Here is a 24,067-nt window from a genome sequence, read left to right on the forward strand (position 1 = left end):
TTAATAATAAATCCAAATTTTATGGAACGAATTTCAATTTTTCTGCAATAAAGCTAGGTAAGTTTAAGTGTTCATGTACGAACAAAACAAAAACACAACAATGGAATTTAATTTTTCACTAACCCTTATGATTCGCACATTTAAAAACCTAAATATAGAACAAAACTCTGGTGAAGTACTTCTGCATCAAATAGAATACCCTACAGTACTGAGGTACTAGTCTGAAAATAAAAAGCACACGACAATACTACCATAGACAAAGTTTATTTCCAGTGTTTCACGAGTCCGTGAGTGGTCTCACAGTCCAAGGAACACAGCGTAGACACAGATGTTCCAACTCCAAGTGTTTCCTCTCCAGAGAAGTACCAAACATACATGTGCGTCATCGTCTCACAATACTGTACTCAACCCTGCAAATGATGGAAAAAGCAAAACAAAGCAGCTAAAAGATGGCATCTATGTACATGATTTTTTTTTCTTTCTTTTACATCATTCAAGTTCTGTTAAAATTAAAAGGAGCGGAATAAAATGACAAAAACATGTTAAGACCGGAGTGGAATGCCTTAAAGACCGGAAGCTCGGCATTTAAAAAAAAACCTGTCCGATGACTGAGTCGACGACAAACTGTCATTCACAGTAACATCTCCTTGCAGCTCGACAAAGACAGTATGGCACCCAGAGTGTTTCATTGAGAGGCACTTCCTTGTGAGTTAAGTCTTTCCCATTTGTTCTTTTTTCTTCTCCCCTAAATCACAGACACGGCATCACATTTGCATCAGAGGGTCGTTGTTCACTGCTCTTAGACAGAATGAGATGAATTCTAACTCGATTATTTTTTCTTTTTTGCATAAGTCCAGTGTCTCCTTATGAGCCTTGTACCTTTGGAAAAGCCGCCGCAAGAATGAGGGGCTCGTCGTCTTCCTGTACCGAGAACATCATTCAAGTAAACAGAAAAATTAAAGTATGTACACTCGAACAAGCATCTAAAGCTTTTAGTCGCTAGAACAGCAGGCGCCTCTGTACATTCTTCATTTGGTTACCGATTCACCGACGTTATTAGTCATCTTTTCACAAAAATAGTTCATTTTCAATCCTAAAAGTCTCGGAACTACTTTCTATTCACTCGCAAATCCTGTAGCCACATCGCTAACAATCTGCCTGCGACTCCTCCCACTTACAAATCTACTCAATCTGATCGCTTAAAACCTAGAGCTCCTTTAAAATCTTCATCTTCTCTCCCTCCTGTAAAAATAAAAAATGAACTGTCCACAGGTCATTTGGTTCCATGCCTTTCACACGAGCAAGCGCAACGGTCCTGTACAACATGCTCATTCACAAACACTGCTCACACAACAGGGATGACGCTGACAGAGCTCCACACGTCTCGGACAAAAAAAAACAGTCACGCACATCTGACGCTCATCACAGGTACTGATAGAAGCGCGAGTGGACCACCTGGGAACTGGCCAGCTTGTGAGGGTGAGCCGTGGCCGACAGGCTCAGGTTTTTACTCGGCGGAAGCTCCCCGTTCAGCAACTCCGTCTGCTGGGTCTCGGAGGAGGAGGACGACGACGCTCCCAGGTTTTGGGAGCTTGTCGCGTGCAGCCCGCCTTCCGAGAAGTCCAAACTGACCTCCGGGTTGCTGGTGCGGTGGCGCTCGCGAGCAATCCAGTCTCCGATGGAAAAGTCCTGAGAGCTGCACTTGGGCTTCAGACGGTCCACAGCCGACAGTTCGGATCGACAGCTGGAGCTGATGTCCTGCTGTGTCCAGTCTCCCAGCACAGACAGCTCGGCGAAGTCCCTCTGTCCACCCATCGTGTGCCTCCGTCTGATGTTCTTCTTCTTGCTGCGGGCCTCCGAGGACCTCTGGCTGCCCACCCCGAACATGTCGTCCACTGACATCCGCAGGCGCACCTTCAGCCGGTCTGTGATCTTCAGCCGCCACGCGGGTTCCGTCTTGTCCAGCTCGCCTTTGGACGAGGAGCTGAGACTCTTCACCGAGCCCAGAATCTGTGAGAGTCTACTGGAGTCTTTGTCGCTGCGGGTGGTGTCCAGTGACGACTCGCTGTCGGTTTTCTGTCGAGCCGATTTCTTGCGCGAGAGCGTGTCACATTCAATGAGTCTATGTGAGGGGAGGGGGCGGGGTTCCGGCTGCACTCGCTCCACTGAGCCACTCTCTTTCCGGACTGTAAACACAGACAAGTCGCTCTCGCTGTCCGTCTCCATCGGCCGGCCCTCGCTGATGAGCTCGCTTCTCTCGTCGTCGGCGTCGTCTCCTCTGCTTTCTGTGACGGACTGCACCTCCGGGCTTATGGTGCTGAGCTCGGCGCCGGTCAGGAACGTCATGGAGGAAGTGGTGGAGTAGTCCGAAGTGATGGAACAGACCTCCGCTCCCAGGCAGCTGCCGCTCGCCTCCGACCCCAGAGCGGTTGTCCTGCCGCGCCTCAGGCGGGGCGCCGAGGCCTGCGAGCTGGTACTGTTCATCGTACCCAGGTCCGAGACCGTGTCGTCATAGGTGGACTGAGGGTCCGACAGCGAAGTCTGGTGTGTCATGGGGATGTGGTAACTGAGTCCCGGGGAGTGTGAGGGCGAAGCGTACGGTGAGCCAGTCTGAGTCTTAGAAGAGCTGATGTCCAGATGCTGAGAAGGCATCGAGGTGGAGAGTTGCGTGAGGCTGTCGGAGAGAAACTCTTTGCTGTCCGTCTGGTCCAGCTGTTCCTCCGAGCTGTTCTTGTCCTTTTCCTTTTCACTGGCGTCATCGGTCTCCTCCTCCGTCCGGCTGTCTGGGGACCACAGACTCTGCGGAGCTCTTTCCCCCGGCAGGTCTTTCTTGGAGTACGCGCCGTCCAGGTCGTCATCTGAACTGCTCGGAAGAGCTTTGTCCTTGGGCTTCTTACGTTTGCGGCTGACGAAGAAGGAAGAGCGCAGCATCTCTTGTCTACACTGATCCTTCCCTGACCCCCACAAGCTCTGCAGAAAGAGAAGAGAAGAAAATGAATATCACAACTGAAGGTCTTCAATTCTCTTTTATTACATTCTTTATTACATTACAATTTGAGCACTTATTTCTTTAGAAAATGAGTTTGAAAACAACCAGATTTTCACTGAAAGGCTAGCTGGGTCGAGCATTTTTTTAAGTCTCGATCAAAACCATGTCTGAAGATCAGTACATTATACTTACTGCCTGAGCTTGTTATTGTAAATAAGTAGATTAGTACACATTTAAAATCTCACTACATTTCAGTGTTTTACCTTGCTGTAATTTGAAAAAAAAACATGTTTTATGCCATTCATCTCCATTTTAGCTGATTTTCTACGAGAATGAAACGTAGCCTTTCTTGAAACGATCACTCACTCATAGCTTTTTAAAAAAATAATTCTATGGCCATAAAATCAGATGAAATGTTTATAATTGTAGCAGTAAAGGGATTCAATCAATACATTTTATATTCAAGATAAAAGGAGAGGCGCACATTACCTTTGATTTGGTGGAGTCACAACATGCTGAATCTGAGGAAAGAAAGCAAACATTTTAAAAAGTCAGCCGCAGCAGGAGACTTAAACATTCATTAAAATAACGGATCAGAGCCCCTCCACATAAATGAGATGACTGATGGAAGCAGATGAACATTTCCACTCGGAGCCAAGAGAGACCACAGAGAAAGACAGGAAGCAGCAGGAGACAGGGGTGATATTTCGGTAAAGAAGAAATCCTGGCAGTCGCAGAGACACAGAAAGCAGCTCATGCTAATGTGAGGATGGAACGACGGCACGTCACAGACAGACACGTCCATCACAGAGCATCACACGAAGCTGCGAAGACTCCCTGACTTGACCTTATCAGTGACCTGTGTGTGGATTCGGATGGGCCCATGACACTTTGGGTCCGGAGGTGAAGCGCCACACCAAAGTAAAAGCCAAAACAAACTCACAAAACACTGCAAATGATGACATATTTTCTGAACTGCTTCTGTGTGTGAAGAATGAAATGTTCCCTGGGAGGATGTGTTTGTGTTTAGAAAACAAACAAGACATCACAAACAGGTCGAACAGATACAACAGGAACGGAAGCAAATGAAAAACCTCTGAAAGCGACAAATAAAACCTGGACAGAACCCTAAAAAAGCATGCCTGCCTCTGCCTTTTCAAGTGTCTGGTTCTGTATGTGTGCCGGAGCAGGTGTGTGCACATATCGAGCGTCGCGCCCCACAAATGCGGCCCCGCCCTCAGACATCATGACAGGTTGCGCCACATGACTGGGAGAGAACCTGAGGGAGACCGTACCATGCTACTTGTCCTTGCGATCAGCTTTAGAGACAACAGAGACAGCAGAAGGGCTTTCAGGTCAAGAACAGCAGCTTTGCTCTGTATCTCCTCAATATTGACTATTTGAAATATGAGACGTGCAACACCACAGGAAAAATGACAAACATCGACTTCTCTTTCTTTCTTTTTTATCTTTTTTCCTCCTTTCGCCCAATTTTAATAGAGCTGCGGGTTTCTGCAGACTAGGCAGCTACACTGGGCACAACACTCGTCCTTCCTCCTACAGTCCCAGCTGTCCATCACTGACAAAACAGAGTCCATCAGCGACATCATCGAGTGATAGACGCCGCCCACTTGGCCTGTGTCAAGAGTGGGTAATGTGTAAGTGCTGGACAGGGATAGGGGAGAAAAACACACTACACAGAAGGGCAAAGGTCAGAAGGGTTAGCACTTCCATTGTTTGTTTTTGTTTGGTTAAATTTTCTTTCGGGAAAAAAAAAACATGCCAGGGTTATGAGAGACCAGGAGGGGGGAAAAAAAGAACTGAAAGAAAACGAGTCGTCGTCTCAACACAGGCGAAGCACAGGGAGAGGAGAGAAGACTGGAGTTGAAACAAAGGAGTAAGGCAAACAAATGAACTGAAAACTTGGACAAATGAATACTGAGCCAAAACAAAAACAAACAAACCCAACTAATTCAAACAAAACTCAATTAAAAGACAGCGATATTCAGAATTTTATCATTATGCAATTCACTTTATACCTTCTACACAATACAATTCAATCTGAAATGAAGCTATTAAAGCATAATGTTGCTGGCAGATGCTTGACTCCAGCCAGGAAAGAAAAGAGGAGCGTTACCGGAAACTTCGGCCGGCGACGCTGCTGTCCGTCCAATGTTTGAGAGCAGATGGTCGATGTTGGGAACGGGCTGTGACTGCACCGTGCTTTTCTGCTCTGTGGTGGTCTGAGGACAAAAGGAGAGTCAATATCTTACCGAGCCACAAAGACACCACCGGCAAAATGCAGAAAGCTATGGGCTTAGGTCAGTGCTTTATTCTCTTATTTTCTTAACCGCAGGGATCACAACGGCTTCCCAGTTATAGACAGTAGAGGGAGAAAAAGCGGCTGTTTAACAGTTGTTCGCTGCTTGAGTAAGCCAGTTTTGTCAACAACGGAAAGCAACCTTTCAGGGGAATTTAAATTCTGATGTTTCACATCCAATATGGTACTTAGTATTTTATTCGTATTTACAGCATTATAGTTATTTATCTTGTCGATAATCATAAAAAACTAAATGAATCAAAGACATTAAGGCTTTTTTCTTTCATCACTTTTAGAAGACACAAAATGAAAACGGACTGAATGTTATAGTACCATTGCTTTTCTTACCACAGGGTCCTCATCGCCCTCCTCTGTGAAAAACCAGTCAAACTGCTGGATTAAGTTCTCCACTATCTTGCACTGGTCAGGCATGTGGCTGACCATGTTGGTCATGTTGTCTTCAGATGTTCGGACCAGCGTGGGCCCAAAGACAATGGCAAGATTTCGAGGTTCCATCTGAATGAGCGCCAAAAACAAATGTCATTCATTTTCAAAAGGTATCAAAAAATTCAAATGTAGAAATTTTGACGGAAGGAGAGATGAAGGCCATGTTTGAATGTTGCGAGATGAACGAGCATGACAAAGGGTGACGTGCCTTGTTCTTCTCACAGTTGTCAGAAACCTTCTTCAGATGAGCGCAAAGGAATTTCAGGGTTTCAAAGTGATGATCCGGTAACTCATAGATCTGAAAAAAGACAACCAGAATTAACCACTATTCCAAATGACCTCTGAAATGATGGCGATGATCAAGCTCACCAGGCGCTTGAGCTCCTTTAGTCTCACAACAGAGTCCTCCGTTCTGTTGGCTTCGATAAACTCATTATATTTTTCTGTAGAAACAGAACCGTGGAGGGTTACTTCAGGTCAGCTCCTCCATTATTATTTAGCATTCACTCAGAGATCCCTACCATTTGTAAACAATGGTTCTGGAAGCTTTCTGAAAAAGGACTTGAGCAAGCTGCTGATGACATTGAGGTCCCGCCATTTCTACAGGAAAACAAGAAAGAGATGTCAAAAAACAATCTCCGTAAAGCGAAAAGGTTGGGCCTCGTTTTAAGAGAGTGAATCCTACATCTTCTTGGATGTCGATGTCAGTCATGCCTTTGCTGTTCAGTTCCTCCTGCATGCTGGAGATGGAAGCATTGTTCCCTGGCACCCTGTAGATGCCAGTGTACTCCAGGCCTCGCTCCTCCACCACCGTGCAGCACAGCTCCACAAGCAGAGGGACGAACTGAAAGGAGACGACAGTGATTCTGGGTCTGTCGGGCGGATATGAATCATACAGGAACAGGACGCGTACTGATGCTAAATATTTCAAGCAAATGCAACTCCAGATCTAAATAAATGACATCAAGATAAATTCTTAACAAGACAGCGGGGAGGACTGGACTCACTCTGTTGGACTGAGCAGGAGGACAGTCATCCAGCCGCACCCCAAACGTGACCCCGGCAGGGGGCTTCTTTTCAAAGGGCTTCCTCATAATCCCTGCTAGTTTTCTTGTTTTCCTGGCCGCCCTGTCCCTCGGTGGACTGGAGTCATCTAACCAGTGGCACAAACACATCAATAATGAATCCAGTGTCAAAACAAAAGACAGCGGCAAATGCTATATTCACCTCTAAGCGGCCTGCGCTCCTCTGATTTTGGCGAGTGAGGGCTGTGAGACTTGCTCTCCGTTTTACCACCGAGGAAGGCTTGTTTGATGCTGAGCGACTGGCGGGAGGGTTTGGGAGACGGTTCAGACCTGCTACTGGGGGTGCTAGGAAAAAACAAAAATACAATTACACTGACAATTACTTGGAATACTTTACTAGTTTGCCGATATTTGACGGGTAGCATACCTCATCATGTTGTACTCTTTAATCTTTCGACTTATCAGGTCTTGACTTGTCACATCAGAGTTCTGCACAGAAATAGACAGATGATACTCAAAACATTTTAACTGAGCCTAAATTCAAGCCGTAAAGGGAAGTAGGAGTCAGTTCAGAACATACCAGGTTCAGGCAGGTTTAACATGCCTAATCTTACTTAAGACAGTTGCACTCTGGTCCAGCTATTTGGGGATTTTCAGCCGTGAATCATCCATATTTGTTGAGACTCACCTCTTGATCTATGTTACTGTTTTCCTGTATGACTCGGATCCAGGTGAGCATTTCTTCCCTCCCTTCTGCCTGGAACAAGTACTCGCAGTCTGACGTGGTGAGTCGCAGCACGTTCTTGCGCCGGGTGTCGCTGTAGGAGATGTCAATCAAACAGGCCTTGATGCTAATCCGCAGAGGCTCCTCTTCGACCTGCGTCGCCACATGAGAGAGCGCTTCCTTCCGGTCCTTGTAGAGGGTCAGCGTGTGACCTTGCAGGACTGTATACATCTGCTTCCATGATCTCATTCCTCCACCAACACGCTGCAGGGAAAAGTCAAGAGTTTGTTTACTATATGTGAAATCATTCACTACACTTGGGTCCTAAAAGGACACAAGGAGAGATTCATATTGGAATTGGATGAATGAGATTCCTTCACTATATGTCCGATGTTATTTTAATATGTCTTGCTCTATAATGCTTAAGCTGTGCATTGAAATATTTAGACTCTATACACACTGAGTTTCGTTCAAAACTGAAAAATAGATTTGACTGTAAACATACCTTGTTTTTGTCCGTGCTGCGCTGCCTGAAGTTGAGCAATCCTTCTTTACTGGAATCAGCAAAGATATCAGTTGAAGAGTCTCTTCGGTTAGCGGAGTCCCCAGAAGATTTATGACCATCCAGAGCCTGAAAACATGACGTTGGAAATTAATAAATCAATTTTTAATTTAGGCTTGTATATGTTTTTAAAACGGCGGTGAGGTCAGGAAACTGCAAGGAGCCTCTAGCGATGCGCTAATTCAACTGGTCTAAATCATACACACTCCAACAGTGACATGTCACTGGGACATGAACGGAAAAATAAGGTGCAGCAGGATGACAAAACAAATCCAACTACGTCAAACAGACTGAGGAATCCTCAGATTCAAGATGTTTGCAACCAACTGGATTAGAAAGTTCAACACAATTTCATCTAAGCTGATTCTGTTTGAACAAGTCTACAACTGCACTTGTGTGTCACTTATCAGAGCATGTACAAACAACACTGATCCGAAATAAGTCATCATTTATTTACTTGATGAATTAATAAGAGCGACAAGCTCAAGCTTAGGCTCTGCAGCCAAAATGTGAGTCAGAAACAAGTGCCAGCGGCTTCAGGTTTGACTTGGATTTGCAACTAAACTGCATGGAAGAGATACATTTGAATCTTACTAACACCATCCAGTCATGACAGCCTTCACCAAACTCCCCCCTGAGTGCTGCAGCGAGTTGCAGGAGATGAAAGCATGAAATCTTGCTCACCTTCTTTAGGCTTCTGAGACTGGGCATGTGCCGACTAGACGATCGCCTGAGAAAAGAACATAAAAAACGTGAAAAAGATGCATCAGTGACAACTAACAAATAACCAGTGCTTACCCTCGACTCTCATCTTGGTAGTTATCCAGGCCCTCGTCGTAAGATTTAGAGCGCTCTGACCGGCTCGCCGTGTCAGACTCAAGCAAAGCACTTCGAAGAGACTCTAGAGGGGGAAATCTGAATTCACTTTCGGGTGAAACATGATGCATCGAATTGCCTCAGACAGGATTTTAAACAACAAAAACCACACAAGGTTGTTAAGCGAACCATTGCAAACAACGTTCAAGAGCACAAATACAATTACCTTGGTCATGTGACAGCTGTCTGCGAATGGGGGGGCAGGGAGAGCCTTGACTGGAGAGGTCCGTGGCGATCGAAGGTGCGACAGATATCACAGCAGAGGGGGGAATAGGAGCCGCTTCCCGGTCCACGCTGGGACTGACCGGTTCGTCTGTGATGACAACAACACATCCATTGTGAGCAGTGATGACAACGGCTCGATTCAAGGATACCAGGCAGATTTGGTTGAGGTTTTATTAGACAATAGCCTGTCCACACTTTTCATCCCAACACTTGTCTTTGAATACAAAGTTATTAACTGCTTGTAAAAAGACGCGCAAAATATTTATGAATATTTCAGCGCTAACTTCAAAAGGACAACTCTGCTATTGTGTTGCCCAAGAACAATTTAAAATAGAATAATGTATTCTGCAGCCTCTTCAAGTACTCACTGGGTCACATGACTAAGGGAAGGACCAGTGTCCATTCAAACAGACCCATTGATAGACGGCTCAATCAGGACAGTGTTCCTCTGAGCCACGGCAACAGTCCCAAAATGGAGGCCTTTCTACTTCACAGCCAGTAATACCAGCTCTGTTTGCACCTGGACTCAGCTCAAATGATTACGATTTTCAGGGGGAAAAAAACTGGAAGAGAGCTGTCAAGACAGACATCAAAAACTAGGAAGTGAGGTGGGGAAAGTTATATTGCGAGCAAAGAAATAGAACGTGTGTCCTGTTACTTATCAGAATGTGCAGCTTTATAAATAAAAAAATCCCCATTAATCTTTCCTAAAGTTACTTGTGTCCCATGAGTGTAAGAGCACTCTTGGTGACCCAGATTCAGCTAACCTGCTAAAAAAAAGTACAAAACGTCTTGAACCCACTCTGTTATTCAACGTTTGTGACTTGAAATTGGAAACACTCTAAAAGTCTTTAAAAACTTATAATACAAGAAAACCCTTGAGAAATAATGGACTCCAGTCAAGACAAAAAATATGTACCCACAATTAAAAATGCAATATACTGTATATTATGGATCCAATTCCATAGACTAGGAGACAATTCTCACCAATGAAAGGAATGGAGTCGAGGGATTCGTCCAGGTTGCTGGAGCAGGAGGTGTGGCGTTGTTCCTCAAGTCGTCGCATGTGGATCTCACGGCGCGTATCATTGGGAAGCCAACATGCTATCACATCTGTATTTGGGTCTGTTCCTTCATCGTTCACAGCCAATATGTACGAGGGGTGACGCAGAGGGCTTGGGTTCTTTCCTGACGGGGGCTTCTCCCTGAGAACCACCCCCGTCTCTGAGGGAGCGCGTCCGTTAACCTGACTATGAGACTCTTTGTGGGGTTGTTGGATGCTGCTGGGCTTCTGACTGATCTGTTTTGGCGCAGAGCATGAGGAGGATCGATGGCCAACCGAAACAAGGTCTCTGTTTGCCTCAACAGGGTTTAGAGATTCAGATCGCATCCTGCTCAGTCCCTGCTGAACAGCGTGGCCTGCACCTTTGACTAAAACTCTTTGGTCAGCCACAGAATTTTCAGTCCTTTTTCCCAATTGTAAATGTCTATCTGAAAGCATGGGTGAGGAGCGAGAATCTGGTCCTTTCGTGTAAAGCGGAGGATTCTGGACCCCTCTCAAGCCACTGTTGGGTCCAAATGATGGCCGTGAGAGGATTGCATGTCTTGGAACAGGCTGCCTGCTGGGGCGCGAGTTGGGGTCTGTCCTGCCATATCCCTTCCTTGAATCCCTACGATTTGGCTGGGACAGCTCAACTGGGTCGACATAGTCCACAGAATGGGCGCGGGCTTTGTGCACGAGACCATCTTGTGACGCACTGCGAGGTGGCCAATTCCTTCCTTGACTCAATCTCTCTGTACCACTGATACGATCCTGTGAGGCACTGCGAGGGGGGATTTGAAAGTGAGGTGGAGGTCCTTGAAAAGACCGTTCATGAGAAGTACTCCTCCTTCGCATTTCCTTGGCCACCCAGTCTCCCCGGGGAATATGGTGTGCAGCCCCAAAGGGTTGACTGGCTGTCCGCAGGCTGTCTAGCCGTTCCTGTATAGTCCGACTGCCATGGGAGTGGATGCCTTTGTTGTCAATGTATTCTCTGTATGTTTGATAAGTGCGCCAGTCGATATTCTGACTGTTGACCGGGTGGTGGGGGGTAGGACCTCCATAAAGAACCATTCCTGGGCCGCTGGGATAAAGGTCCATCTTCCTCTGGTGAGGATACTGAGCCAATGATGCTGGCCTCCGACTGACAAAGGCAGGGTCCACAAAATCCATTCTTTGGGTAGGACCCATACGGCCCATGTGGGCGGTCTCAGGTGGAACCACCACAGTCCTTACGCCATCGTTTCGCATACACACTGCCATTTGGCTTTTGGGATATGCTTTCGTCGGAGGAGGGGGAGAAGGAGGCACAGTGATCTCCTTGCGGTACCCATAGTCAGGGGCTGCTGATGACCCTCTGCAGCCTGGCCCCAACAAGTCAGGACCCTGGGACATGCCCGTAGGCCTACAGTCTACTCTGGGGTAACATATGGGGGGTGGTACCGGAATGTGACAGGCATTTCCACTGTAACTGCTTTGGCCACGGATGTAGGCATCCTGGGAGTAGGCCTGGAAAAGAAGGCAACATCCCATCAGGCGTAACATAAAGTAGTCCACAAGAAGCTAGCAGAAGAGTCACAAACGCCACAGGATGTGTGGGCAATGAAGTCGCAGTATGCATGAGCGTGGGAGTGTCAGTACTCTACAATACTCACCATTCGCGTACAATGCAAACAAACCACAAGTCACATGGCACACTTGGCAAAAGAATTCCCTAAGCCTGTTTCGTTCCTCCAAAAAACTACATTGGATTTTTCTTTCCGTGGATCAAACAATTGTAAATGCATAAAAATGCTTGATATTAAAAAAAAAAAAACAAGATAAGATCATAACCTGAGACAGACAGGAAGTCCCTGTGCCTCACTGAGAGAGTGCTATATTTAGCCTGCTTGATTAGCTGCCAAGGTTCAAAGATCTCTACTGTTGGCGCTGATAAACACTTTCATCCATCCAAAATAAAGTCATATGGATATTCAATAAGCACACAGGTGATTGGATGCAACAGGAAAGCTATCTCGGTGCTGTCAAATCTTACGTAATACAGCGTGTGCTTACAGCGCTCATGCATTTTACTCCCTGAAGGCGGAGGGTTCAGAGGTCACTGGCCTTTATCAACCTAACCATATCTGACAGAGGATCAAGGCGGCACCAAGATGCCAACTGGAGAGCTCAATCTAACAGGTACTGCAGCTGTGAGGAGCATCGCCATTCCCACGTCCAGCTCCCCATAAACGCTGTCATGAGTAACAGAGAACAATGCCACGACAGAGAGCTCAACATGTGAAAATTCAAAGACAAACCTAATTCTTACCCCAGTTGATTCCAGAAAAAAATGTCAGCTGTGAGAGCGTGCAAAAATGACAGCATGATGAACTTGAGAGAATGAGGGTGGTCGAGGAAACGATGGCAGCAGGAGAAAAAGCAAATGTAAAAATGAAAGCGACTCAAAGAGGGTGGGTGTTACGCCAACAGCATTGCTTTGAGTTGACATGCTAAAAATACACTGCACCGCCGGCACACGGGGATGAAGGAGCATACATGTAGCGGGGGGTTGCCACGTTACAACCTGCCTGTGCCAGTCTGTCCGGGGCGGGATGGCAGAAGCTCGCGTCTCATGCTGCCATTAGGCGTCCACGGCTAAATCCATCTTCAGTCAGAGTATTACGCTAACTGAGCAAGGTGCCTGCGCTCCACCTCTCCCTCCCTATCCTGCTGCTCACATGACAGAAGCAGCAGCTGCTGATAATACATTCAGCTGTGATGCGCGCGCTCCCCCTCCCACTCGCTGCTCCCTTTCCTCCAGCATCAACCTGTTCAAAACACCACGCAATCAGCTGTTTTATTCCATCCTCCATCAGCCGGGCTCCACTCACTCCATTTCAGCATTCTCCGCGCTGACTCGCTCCCCAAGTCCCTCCCTCTATTTAGTCGCTACATCTCTTTGCTAAGCAACTGCTGCTGGTCTCCAAGCAGTTAGTGTGCTGCCTCCTACAATGTGACCAGCGTCTGTACTCCTCTTGTTGCTACAAGATGCTATGAGGGTGTGATTTCTGAATCCTTGCCTCACTCTGCTAACATGTTGGGAATGAAACGGAGGACTGATCAAACAACAGGAAGGGTGTATCAAAAACCAGCTAATAAACAAATACACCTTTCACCAAACCCCATCCATATTTCATGTATACGTTCATTATTCATCATCATGTAAAGAACACACAGGGGAGCATTTATGGATAATCTAACGGACTGCTGGCTGAAACAAACTCCTGGGAACTAAAACCTTCTGTCAGAGTAAAGCACTTACCGTGAAAAGCTACTGACACACAGCTGAGTGCACCTTCACTTGGACTTAAAACGCTTAGCCTGTAGCATATTGAGCACAGGCCGGCGAGACACAAATATTTCTCACCATACAATGGTTAGAATGCAATTAAAATGTGGTTTATATTGGACAATCCTTTTAGATATTAAGTGGAGAGAGCAGCGTAATGCACTAGTTTACATTCTAACTGAAGGAGTAGTGGACTTAACATGTCATCGATCATTAATCTTGCATACAGAGAAATTAGCTTTCAAGCTTTCCTTGATGGGTTTCATGGTATAAAACAGGTTTTTTGAGGTAGAAAATCAATACTAATCAGATCAGTAAAACCTACACTTGACCGCAGAAATCTAATCCGGGACAGGAAAAACTCGTCTTCGAGGGCTGCTGACCAGAAAGTGCAGAAGCACATCCCAGGCAAATGATGCCACTATCATCTTGTAACTTCAATTTCAAGTGCTTTCAATGTAAAGAAAATGCAGTAGAAAACACAATATATTTTTTAAAGACCAGACCAGAGTTTGCCAAATGAAACAACTTTTTAGTGTGTTTCACTTGCCAAAAATGTGTAACAGAACAATGGAATATTGATGAATGAATTCTAAAATGTATACACCAGCACACAATAAGCCAGTTTGTTGAACAAAAGTAGAAAGATGGAATTAAGTAAAATAAACTGAACACCAAAATGGGATCTGAAAACCAGCTCCCTGCAGTGTAATGAGGGCATTTCCAAAGCAACTTTTTAGGACGTAAGCGCTCCTCTGGCCTGATTAACAGCCCTAGATAGGAGCCTCAGACGGGATGGAATCATATGACTGCAGTCCGGACACAAACTGGAGCAGCCTCCAAAGCAGACATTCACTCCTGTGTAAGGAAAACTCACCAATTGCAGTATATCCTCATCTTTCGGCATGACGCACAATTCAAGAAATTCCCCACTGTAAGGAAGAAAACGGATTTAATCTGGAGGTCCAAAACAATGTTTTCGATAAGGACCTCACCTCTCCTGAATTAAGGATATGACCTCACAATAGGCTTTACCGATGATACTCGCTCCGTTCACCTTCACGATGCGATCACCTAGTGACACCAGAAACATGAGACGTTATTGTTGTGCAAAACACCAAGAACAAGAACAAACACTAAAGAAAGGAACAGGTGGCTCAGATATGATGGATGAATACCTGTACAGAGACCAGCTCCATGTGCAGGCCCTCCTTCCTTAACCTGCTTTACAAAAATGGTGTCCATCGGCTCCGGCCTATTCCGTTGTCTCCCTGTTGACCACATGGTAGAAATGAAGGGCTTCTCCTGCTTATATAACGTCGTGGACAGCATGTAAACAGGAGCGTGTAGTTATGATATACGAGTGCCAAAAGACTCATACAGGAAATGACAGGGTCAAGGTAAGTAATACTAGCCATCTAAGAGACAGACAGACAGTCTAAATGAGACGTATCGGCGTGGTTTTTATCAAGGTTTGCATGGAAAATATCTGGAAAAATAAGAACGACATGTGAAAAGGAGCATCATGGAAAAGACACTGAAGAAACCACTCAGTACCAAAACCTCTGAATATAAATGAGTTTTACGTTTAGATAATGCCGCTCTTGTTTCCTAGCAGCTGTAAAGCAGAGCTCAGAAAAAAACTTGAGAAAGGAAAAGAAAAAAAAAGACAGGAGCGGTTTGAGGAAAATGGAGGCGGGAGTGAGATCTGCTGCGATCCCACACGTTCCTTATAAAGTGATAAACAGCTCTGGGCACAAAAAGAATCCCACACCAGTAGTTGTCGTCCAACACGGGTTTATAAAAAGCCGATGCTAGACTGCGATAGTTAAAAATAATGTGATGATGCTTGTTGAATTGCGAATGTGAGATGCACGTGCAGGAAAACACCACGTCTGACAAGCACTGCATATATAAGTTCCCAGTTCTTAAGAGTCATGACCTCACAGAAACTCCGCTTGTGCGTTCACACATGCACACACACAAGATTACTCACGCTGAATCACAACCTGGGACTCATTATGTAATGCTGCAACGAGCGTCACTAACAGGGACCGCTATTACGCCATCTCGTGGCACATTGCGGAACTGCGTCTGAACGCGTAAAAAAAGTCACTCACTGCTGTGTTACACCTTGAAAACTAAACATATTAATGGGTTTTATATTTAAAAAGCAAACACTGAGGTTTAGGGAAAAAAAAACTGCACACGTAAAGATGTCACTCGTGAATACAAAGCGGAAGCTCCGACTGAGAAACGCAAAAGATGAATGTCAACAAATCTTTGAGTAGCATTGCAGCACTGAGGAATGTTGAAAATTGTGTTTGGGGTTTGTGTTTCCCTCTTTGAGCGGTAATCGCAATTAACTTCCTCGTGAAGAACTGGATGAAAGATTAATAACGGAGCAAGTCAACATTACTACATCGCAGAATAATCAGGAAATAAAGTATAAACTGACATGTTTGTACAAGTAAAAACAAGTGAAAATGAAGCCAAGGGGTCACTATACAACTGTGTACATTCGAAACTGTCCCGTATGGAGAGGCTTTTAGGGACGAGTGCCAAAAAGCAGCAAGAACAACAAAGTAGAACAATAGAGAGGGAGGTCAGAGAGAGACAGGTGGTGCTGACCAAACCTTTTAGGCCTCCACAGAGGTCAGTGACACCGAGTGGCTACATTATTCTCGTGGCATAAGGAAGCTAATGGCTGCACAGAGAGGATGGATTAAGAGTGACTAAAAGTCAGAGGCACAGCTCTGACTCAGCAGTAATGAGGGGGAGGAACGGTCACATTTTTCTGCTTACCTCTGCGGCCGTGATCTTCCTCCTGTGAAAACAGAATGGAACCAGTGAGTTTTTAGAAGAATTCCAGCTGATTTACAGACTTGGTTGATATTAAACTGTAAGCATTTTACAGTCTATAAGGGGTTTAAGTTTACCGGGAAGCAGTGCAGGGCAGACTCCGGAGGGTAGACGATGAAATGGCGCAGGGTGAAGCCGAACCCTTGAGACGTACGTCGCAGGAGCACGGTCTTCGGTCTCGGCCACGAGAAGGCTTCATCCTCATTCGTGTACTTTGATGGTGGAGAGTCAGCCATAACTCGCCACTCCGCAGGGTCAATCTGAAGAGCAGAAGTTGTTTCAGAATGTAACAAAATTTAAGACAAAAATTGGTTTAGAGTAGTTTTAGGTGCACAACTGAAACACTATCAAGCTCAACAGGATTCAATGTCCTTTATTAGTCACCAACAAAGATCAAAGATGTCCACAATACATAATCAGAAAACTTTTTTAATCCCGAAGGAAATTATGTAAAAGAGCTAAGCTTTGGAAAAAATAAAGTGACGTCACAAGCTATCACACATCACAATACAAATAAATACCCACAACATCTAAACAAACATGAATAAGTAAATAAAATATAAGTAAATGCCTACTACATAGATAATAAAATTATTAGCAGATATATCCATAGAAGCCGAAAGAAAAAGAAGAAGGAGGAGATCCATAAACAAAATGTAGGATGTTGAGGGCTGAAAATGATTTGTCTAATGAACACTCTGAGCACAATTCAATTTATTCATAATCCGCTATAAGACTCATCAGTAATGGTTACAGCACATGAAACTTGCCTAACAAAGTAACAACTGTAATGAGGAAGACAATTTCATTATCATCAGCTGACATAAATAAGATCCTATTAAGAATCAGGTACTGTTCCCTGGATTCATTTAAATAGACCACAGATTTCAATCATAAAAAAATTTAAAAAAACCAAAAAACTACAGAAAATAAATATAGTGTCTTTCGATTGGGATTTAATCATCACAAGAGACAAGAAAAAAACGGTGTCCGGTGTTTACACAAAGTCATGTGATCAGAGCATGTGAGTCTTGCCACTGGTGCATGTTTGCACAGTTTATTTATATCCTCTCACCTTTGTGTTGTCAAACCCTGTCCACACTTCAATCGAATCCCCTAATATCCCTTTTTTCACAGCACCTTTTAAAAATACTAGCAGTACATTGCTCCTGTTCTTCACCGACGTCTTAGACTGAATATTTAATTCTGCCATATTCAAAATAGAAACAGTGTAACTCCTACCATACGTGACCAAAACCCCCTGAAATACTTCCAGGAAAAAAGCCAATATCTAAGGAGGGAATGACGCAACATGACTCATCATGACTGTACCTGTGAAGGTGAGCTCAGTACCAACATGTCTTCATGTTTTATTGCCTCTCCATATGCTTTGAATATTTTGTAAAAGATAAGAACATTCATTTTATGACATGCGGTATGCATCACACTACCTCAGGGTTTATTGAGCTTATAAAGACGGCGTTTAAAGTGCAAATGTTCTCTTCTGTTTCAAACAAAGGCAGCACTGATGTGCACGTGATAATTTGGTTGAAACGAAGATTCAGATAAGTGAAAGCAAAGGACGACTTGTGGAAATGAAAGGACTTACAGGAAAGAGAAGTTAGTGATGTTTACAATTGCAAAATAAATATGTGACCAGTGTCACATAAACTTGGACAGTAAAAAGTTTAACATCAACTTCAACTAAAAGCCTGAATCGAACGATTTCAGAGCGCAATTTTGACGCCAATATCACTTGAGGTGCTGCTCAAGTCCACAAGTACAGCACTAGAGACCCTGTCGATTATCAGTGACCCTTGACATGATCAGCAGCCAAACATTTCAAATTGAGCACTCATATCTATTCTTTACAGAACAAATAGAAAAGTAAACTCCTGAGTAAACAACAAGTTTAAGATCAAAGGAAAACATAGATCAACATACTGTCACTTTTCACACACATATATGAAAGACTATCTCCCTCCACTACAAATTCAGCTAAATATCCACATCTCTTAGCGAAGGATAACCTTTTCAAACTGAATGTTGGTTATACTGGTTAACAAAACCGTACATTTTGTCGCCATCTTCATCAAGAAAAAGTGTCCCTCAAAAGGCGCTGCAGTTTCAGCTGACACAAATGTATTTTGATTCAACTTGCTCAACAGGTTTGGCTGAGTATAAACAAGCTTCGGCTGTTCAGTAATTCCAGCTGCTCCAAGTTAAGGTTGGTGTCATTTAGCACTGCAGCAACAAAACAAAAAAATGGTATCCACGGCCACAAAGGGCCGTTTGATGATATGACAATGCATCGACTGGATTTCTGACATGCCTGAATGGCTGTTCTAGCTCTCGAGGGGGACGACGTGCCCAGTTCAGTGGCTCTGATTTCACTCTGGTCCTAAGATGTGGACGACAGAAGTGGGCGCGGGCCTCCTGACAGGCACATGCCACGCACTGTTGCCATAGCCACTTGCATAGTTAATCCTGTTGTGACATTCCAGGTCAATAAATTCCAGACCCACATTTTTCTCATGGATTCCCTTTCACCACATGTGAATGAGGACAGCGAGCAGGGACTTCTGGTGAAAGGTTTAGGTAAAATCCAGGGAACTCATTTATTCACAAACCTTGGATATCCTCAGAGGAAGACAACAACACAGAATCACTTAAGGAACCAGTTGAGTTAGTATTTCCGATGCGACAAATTTTCCCTTCAAGTGAATGAGCTGACCAACTGTCAAGTGTGCAGTCCAGATGTTGGATGAAAATGGCCCAGCTACAGCGGGGGAGTACCGTACGTGGCAGGCTTTACAAGGCAAGCTACTTTCCTGGACAAAAACTTTAACATTAGCCAAGAAAAATTGCATTATTATATCAAGAATACTCTGAATTAGAACCCGGGTGATGCAGGTAAACAAATGAGGCAGAAACTGTCTGACTAGTATGTGGAAATAAAATTATATATGGTTAAGAAACAAGATGTTTGGCATTACAAAAAGCTCTGTACAACAAAAGTACAACACCACATATGAAGTGCCTAAAACAACGCAATGCAAAATTCAAGCAATAATTACAGTCGGACTTCTGATACTATTCTTCCAGACATGTTCCTGAACTGCTGAAGCAGCTGTCAGCGTTGCTAGGCAACAGAAGTGGTGCTTTGTGATGTCAGGTTAAAGGTGGGAGCAGCTGCTGACTCAAATGAGAAATTCTTGGACCAGACCGACTCATTTATGGATCATAAATACATCAGAGTCAGGTATTGCAACGGAAAACTGTTGGTATTGAACACAAAAATAAAGAATGGTTAGTTAAAAATAGAAATTTCAGCAAATGTGATAACATTAACCATGATAAAAATAATTGAGGTAAAAATGAGATCATCTAATTATACACAAGGAGACAGAAATCAGGCTAAATATTTCCACACTTAAAATTGATTTTAAAACCAAACCATTGCTGCAAATGACAAGCACTGGATGACATCACTGGCCCCTTGAAAATGTCAGCGCAGCCATAGAATGTCAGTAAACCTAGTTCTCGGTGGGCTGCAAAATTCACACCACATTCCTGTCCAGCCGAACACTTGACTGTGAAAATCCCGAGGATAATAATACAGGAAGGTGCTGGGGGAGCTCGGGCGTCCCAGTCTTTTACTGCGGGACCCGCAGTTTTGGGTGTCATTAGCGAGGCGCTGGCGGCGTGTGCTTCACACTTGGAGGTGAGAATTCATCCAAATTTAGGCCAGCAGCTGCAATGAAACAGCTTTACGCTTTGTCCAAGGTTTAATACCGAGACTTTTTTTTTTAAAAAAAAGGTCTCAATTTGAAACAGTTCTGAGCTGATCTGGGCCAAGAGTGAAAACTAGTCGCTGCTTGAAGAGGAGCATACCAGAGATTTATGATGAAACATTAAAACACTTGGTGTGATATTTTGCCAGGTCTTTATTCAAGTGCCGTCTCCTGCTACAGGTGAAAGTTTCACAAGAGAGAACAGGCGATCTCTATCTACTTCTAACACAAGGCAGGCACACAAGAGTCTCTGCTCTTCTGAGGCACTGCAGTCATGAGGAAAGGGCAACAGGAAGTAGCAGACTTCTATCCAATTGAGGGTCAATTTTCCCTTCCGATTGCCATCAACGAGCCGTGGCTGTGCACAGGCTTCTCTAAGAGGCAGGCCGGCTAAATGAGATAAACAGTGACCTTTAATGAGGCCAGGGGTGTGTGGATGGAGGGGGTCTGCCAGTCAATAACCCCCTGCAGGACTAAATATGGATCATGATTTATCATAGCAAACCATCCATTTAATTTGTTGTCCTACACAGAAAGAGGATGATAAATGTCAACACAAAACCAGGGCCCTCGCCAGGAAAGCTGAGCAGCAAATTATGAAAACGTTTTTACTAATATCACTGTAAAGAAACGCAAAATAAATCCAAAAAGTCGACAGAGGCGGAGAGGAAATAGGGCAATTTAAAATCTCTGTCCAGCTTCAGGTCTGTGAATGGGCTTCAATACATCAGGGACCATGACCAACCCCCTTGTTAAATGTCCAGCTGCTTATTTACAATCCGATCAGGAACTGGCCGTCTCCAAATGAGCCCAACAACAGACCACATTTACTTATCCACAAAAACCTTTCGCTTTCTGCTCTCTCATTTAACGGTGAGTTTCTACGAAAGGGAAATTCTACAGTTCAACATTCATGACCTGAAAAAGAGCCAGGTCCAAATTCAAGGGAGTTTCCAGCACCAACATTAGCACATGAATTGATGGGCACAGCCTCATTACACAGACCCAAAAAAAAAGATTTGAACTGGCTGTAATGAACTGCGATATTCCTCCCACGTCATACCAACACCTCAAGTACTTGTAAACATGTCTTGCACTGAGAACTACAGAGTCTTTGTGTGGGGGCAGGATAAAAAAAAAAAAGCTGATTCCTCCTCATGGAAACATAACTATTGTGCAGCTAAAAAAAACAAGGATGAAAACCATGCGGTTCTCATCAAATCCAAATTGAATCACACTAAGCTTCTTGCACCAACATCAATGACTTCCTGAGCAGTACGTTTTCCCACACGTTCTATTCAAGAATTTAAAGTGTCCATATATAGATGGCATCGAATCACGCTGCTCATGAGCAAGATTCATAATTATAATGTAATAACTGGAAGCCATATTGAAAGAGGGAATAGTTTCAGGGTAATAAAAGGACTCCCATCAAAACCACATGCAAGTACCATCTCTCACCCGCTACACTGCTCCACAGATGTCATCAGCAAACTTCAGCGCAGTTTCATCTTCAACTCAGACACTGGCAGTGGAGTGGACGTCAAAAGAGACTACACAAGCAATGCCTCCTCTGCTGTTCTCTCTACTGTGTGTCTAATTGATATACTAGGCTATTCTCATTTTAATGGGCTGACCGTGCTTTATTGCCCAGCAACAATTGTTCACATAAATGAACCACGGTCCAATTTAGATCTGTTCAAGATACTGTTCACTCCATATAAGTAGTTTGAGCCATGTCACGACCACAAAGGCGGCTTCTTTTTAATCCATCTAACAAACCAAAGGTCAAGACGTACAGCGATGGTCCCAGTATTTGAGGGAAGAACACCAGTGCACGGCTTCATGAGCACCTATGTTGAGATCCATACAGCTGCTGATCATGTGATTCTTTCTCACATAAAAAAAAATGTGTGGCCGTGTGGAGGTTTACACAACTGCTGTCAAATGGTCTAGAAATTACACTAATGCCAGGTGTAATAGAATATACAACAAGCTTTCACAATGAAAATGCTGAAGTTACTTATTCTTTTAGCTAAAGTATGTTTGGACACATCAAAACAGCTTGACAGTTAAAACACAAGTTAGTGATGGGTAAAACACAAATATTTACTTTAAAATGAATCTATTTTGTGGTGAATTAAGCTCAGGTGTTTTGTTGACTTTCTAATAGTGAAGAGTCACTTCAATAACAAATGCGTAATCTCTTAAGACGTGTGGTGACAGCCAACAACAAAACAAACAAGAGAAAAGCGGCTCCTAAACAAAAAATCCAACAGGTGTTAAAAGCAGCTGGGACAAAATGTCAAGCACATTTCCCCTCCCCAAACCACGATGACCTGGAGGAAGAAAAACACACAGCAAACAACAACAAGGCCGTTCAGTAGAAGTAAGATTATAAAGGGAAAAAGGGCTTCTTCATGTACCTCACAGGAGGATCTGGCTTGTTGTCTCTCATCATCTTCACCGGCGTGAGACCAACGAGATGCCATCATTCAACTTCTCTTATAATCCCAGTGTCAGTCAACACCTTCATCGAAAATGTATATCCAGTAGGATGAAAAAATAAATCCAAATCACAGCTTCATTCTTGCTTTACTGTCGGTCCATCTGAAAGACACAGGGTTGGTGTCAGAACAGCGTGGTGGATCATAACAAGAATGGATCTGGAAACAAAAGTCTTCTATCACAAACATGAGTGAGTAACTTGGTTGTTTGTTGCTGGCGATTGAAGACCAACTAGTTTGACATTATGCAACTCTGAACTTGATTCCACCTCATGGTTTGCATTACCAGCTGTTTATGTTTTTAAGCTGGTGAGCAAACGGGAGTACCTTTGTCAAACAGTGTGAAAATAAACAGCTTATTAACATACTACAATCTAGTGCGCGCACATTCGAGACTTATGAATTTCACCAACTCCTCAAGGCTTGTTGTCATGAGCTTGAATCGCAACTGCATTATGAATGACCAGCAACAAGTGGCGACCATTTGTGTGGCTGGAAAACATCTGAGGATACATTGAGAGAGTTCAACAGAATACGAGCGAAGACTAAAGCCGAGACCCGCGATTTAAATGAGGTTTGTGTTTGTCTAGCCGAGTGGTCGCAGGGGCACGTCCGCGGCGTGTTGAGCTGTTGTTCTCAAACGGCTTAAAAGCTTGAAATTTAAGACGATTCACGCCACTACGTTGCATTGTTCGGTCGCGTCGTGCCGTTGCCACTCACACGCCGATAAGTTTAAGTCGTTCGAGCCAAGTTATGTGAGCGAATGAAACAATCTAACGTTGTGCTACTGTTAGCATTTGTGCTAGCGGCTGGAGTTCAACAAAAGTTACCTGAGGAGTTGAGGGGCGACGCAGGCGAGAAACAGCGATCCATAAAAGCGAGGAGTAAAAACAAGAGGGGAATGTTGAAGGCGACATAGTAGAATTTTAATTTGAGTCCAATCGGCTTCCCGGTGAATATTCCAAACCCAGTCAGGGGAGGCGCATGGTGCTGATCCGGACAAAGTTTTTTTTTTCGCTGCGAGCATTCCCAACTCCGAGTCCACCTTCGGTCAACAGGACACGCTCAGCCAATCCGAAGCGACCTTGCATTCGATCCGACCAATCATGCAAGACATAACAAAGGTTTATTATAACGCTTGTTTGTAACCGTTTGAGCGGAGTTTTAAAGCTTGCCATCAATCATCTACTTAAAACACGAGTTAGAATCGTTCATTAATTTTAAAATATGCACCTTGTTAATAGGTTTGTTTTCAGGGAGATGTGAACTAGAAGGGGAGTCACATGTCGTGGTTCACACTGAGGTCGAGGAGGGCTGGCGTGTGGATGGTAACAAGAGGAATGTGGGTTTTTCACACAGAGATTTG

General features: G+C 44.2%; 1 protein-coding gene across 4 annotated transcripts; it reads right to left on the reverse strand.

Moving 5' to 3' along the window:
• Nucleotides 1-256: 256 nt before the first annotated feature.
• On the reverse strand, nt 257-23,710 carry arhgap21b (Rho GTPase activating protein 21b). Of its 4 annotated transcripts, XM_053883365.1 has the most exons (24): nt 23,532-23,710; nt 22,621-22,804; nt 16,478-16,660; nt 16,344-16,365; nt 14,717-14,809; nt 14,534-14,612; nt 14,416-14,470; nt 10,156-11,716; nt 9,110-9,256; nt 8,866-8,968; nt 8,752-8,797; nt 8,011-8,136; nt 7,470-7,769; nt 7,209-7,270; nt 6,984-7,126; nt 6,764-6,909; nt 6,442-6,600; nt 6,278-6,356; nt 6,126-6,199; nt 5,965-6,054; nt 5,658-5,825; nt 5,127-5,232; nt 3,479-3,510; nt 257-2,970 (listed from the first exon to the last, which is right to left on the reverse strand). In XM_053883365.1, exons 2-24 carry the CDS (start codon nt 22,687-22,689, stop codon nt 1,423-1,425), a joined length of 5,391 nt encoding a protein of 1,796 aa, XP_053739340.1. In that variant the 5' UTR covers nt 22,690-22,804; nt 23,532-23,710; the 3' UTR covers nt 257-1,422. The 4 variants fall into 4 exon arrangements, with proteins under 4 accessions (XP_053739340.1, XP_053739343.1, XP_053739342.1 ...); XM_053883368.1 differs by lacking the exons at nt 14,416-14,470; nt 14,534-14,612; nt 14,717-14,809; ... (2 more) ...; nt 22,621-22,804; nt 23,532-23,710 and adding an exon at nt 12,778-14,372; XM_053883367.1 differs by lacking the exons at nt 14,416-14,470; nt 14,534-14,612; nt 14,717-14,809; ... (2 more) ...; nt 22,621-22,804; nt 23,532-23,710 and adding an exon at nt 12,746-14,372.
• Between the last annotated feature and the right edge of the window lie 357 nt (nt 23,711-24,067).

This window comes from Synchiropus splendidus, chromosome 13 (assembly GCF_027744825.2).
Source record: "Synchiropus splendidus isolate RoL2022-P1 chromosome 13, RoL_Sspl_1.0, whole genome shotgun sequence".
Taxonomy (NCBI): Eukaryota; Metazoa; Chordata; class Actinopteri; order Syngnathiformes; family Callionymidae; genus Synchiropus; species Synchiropus splendidus.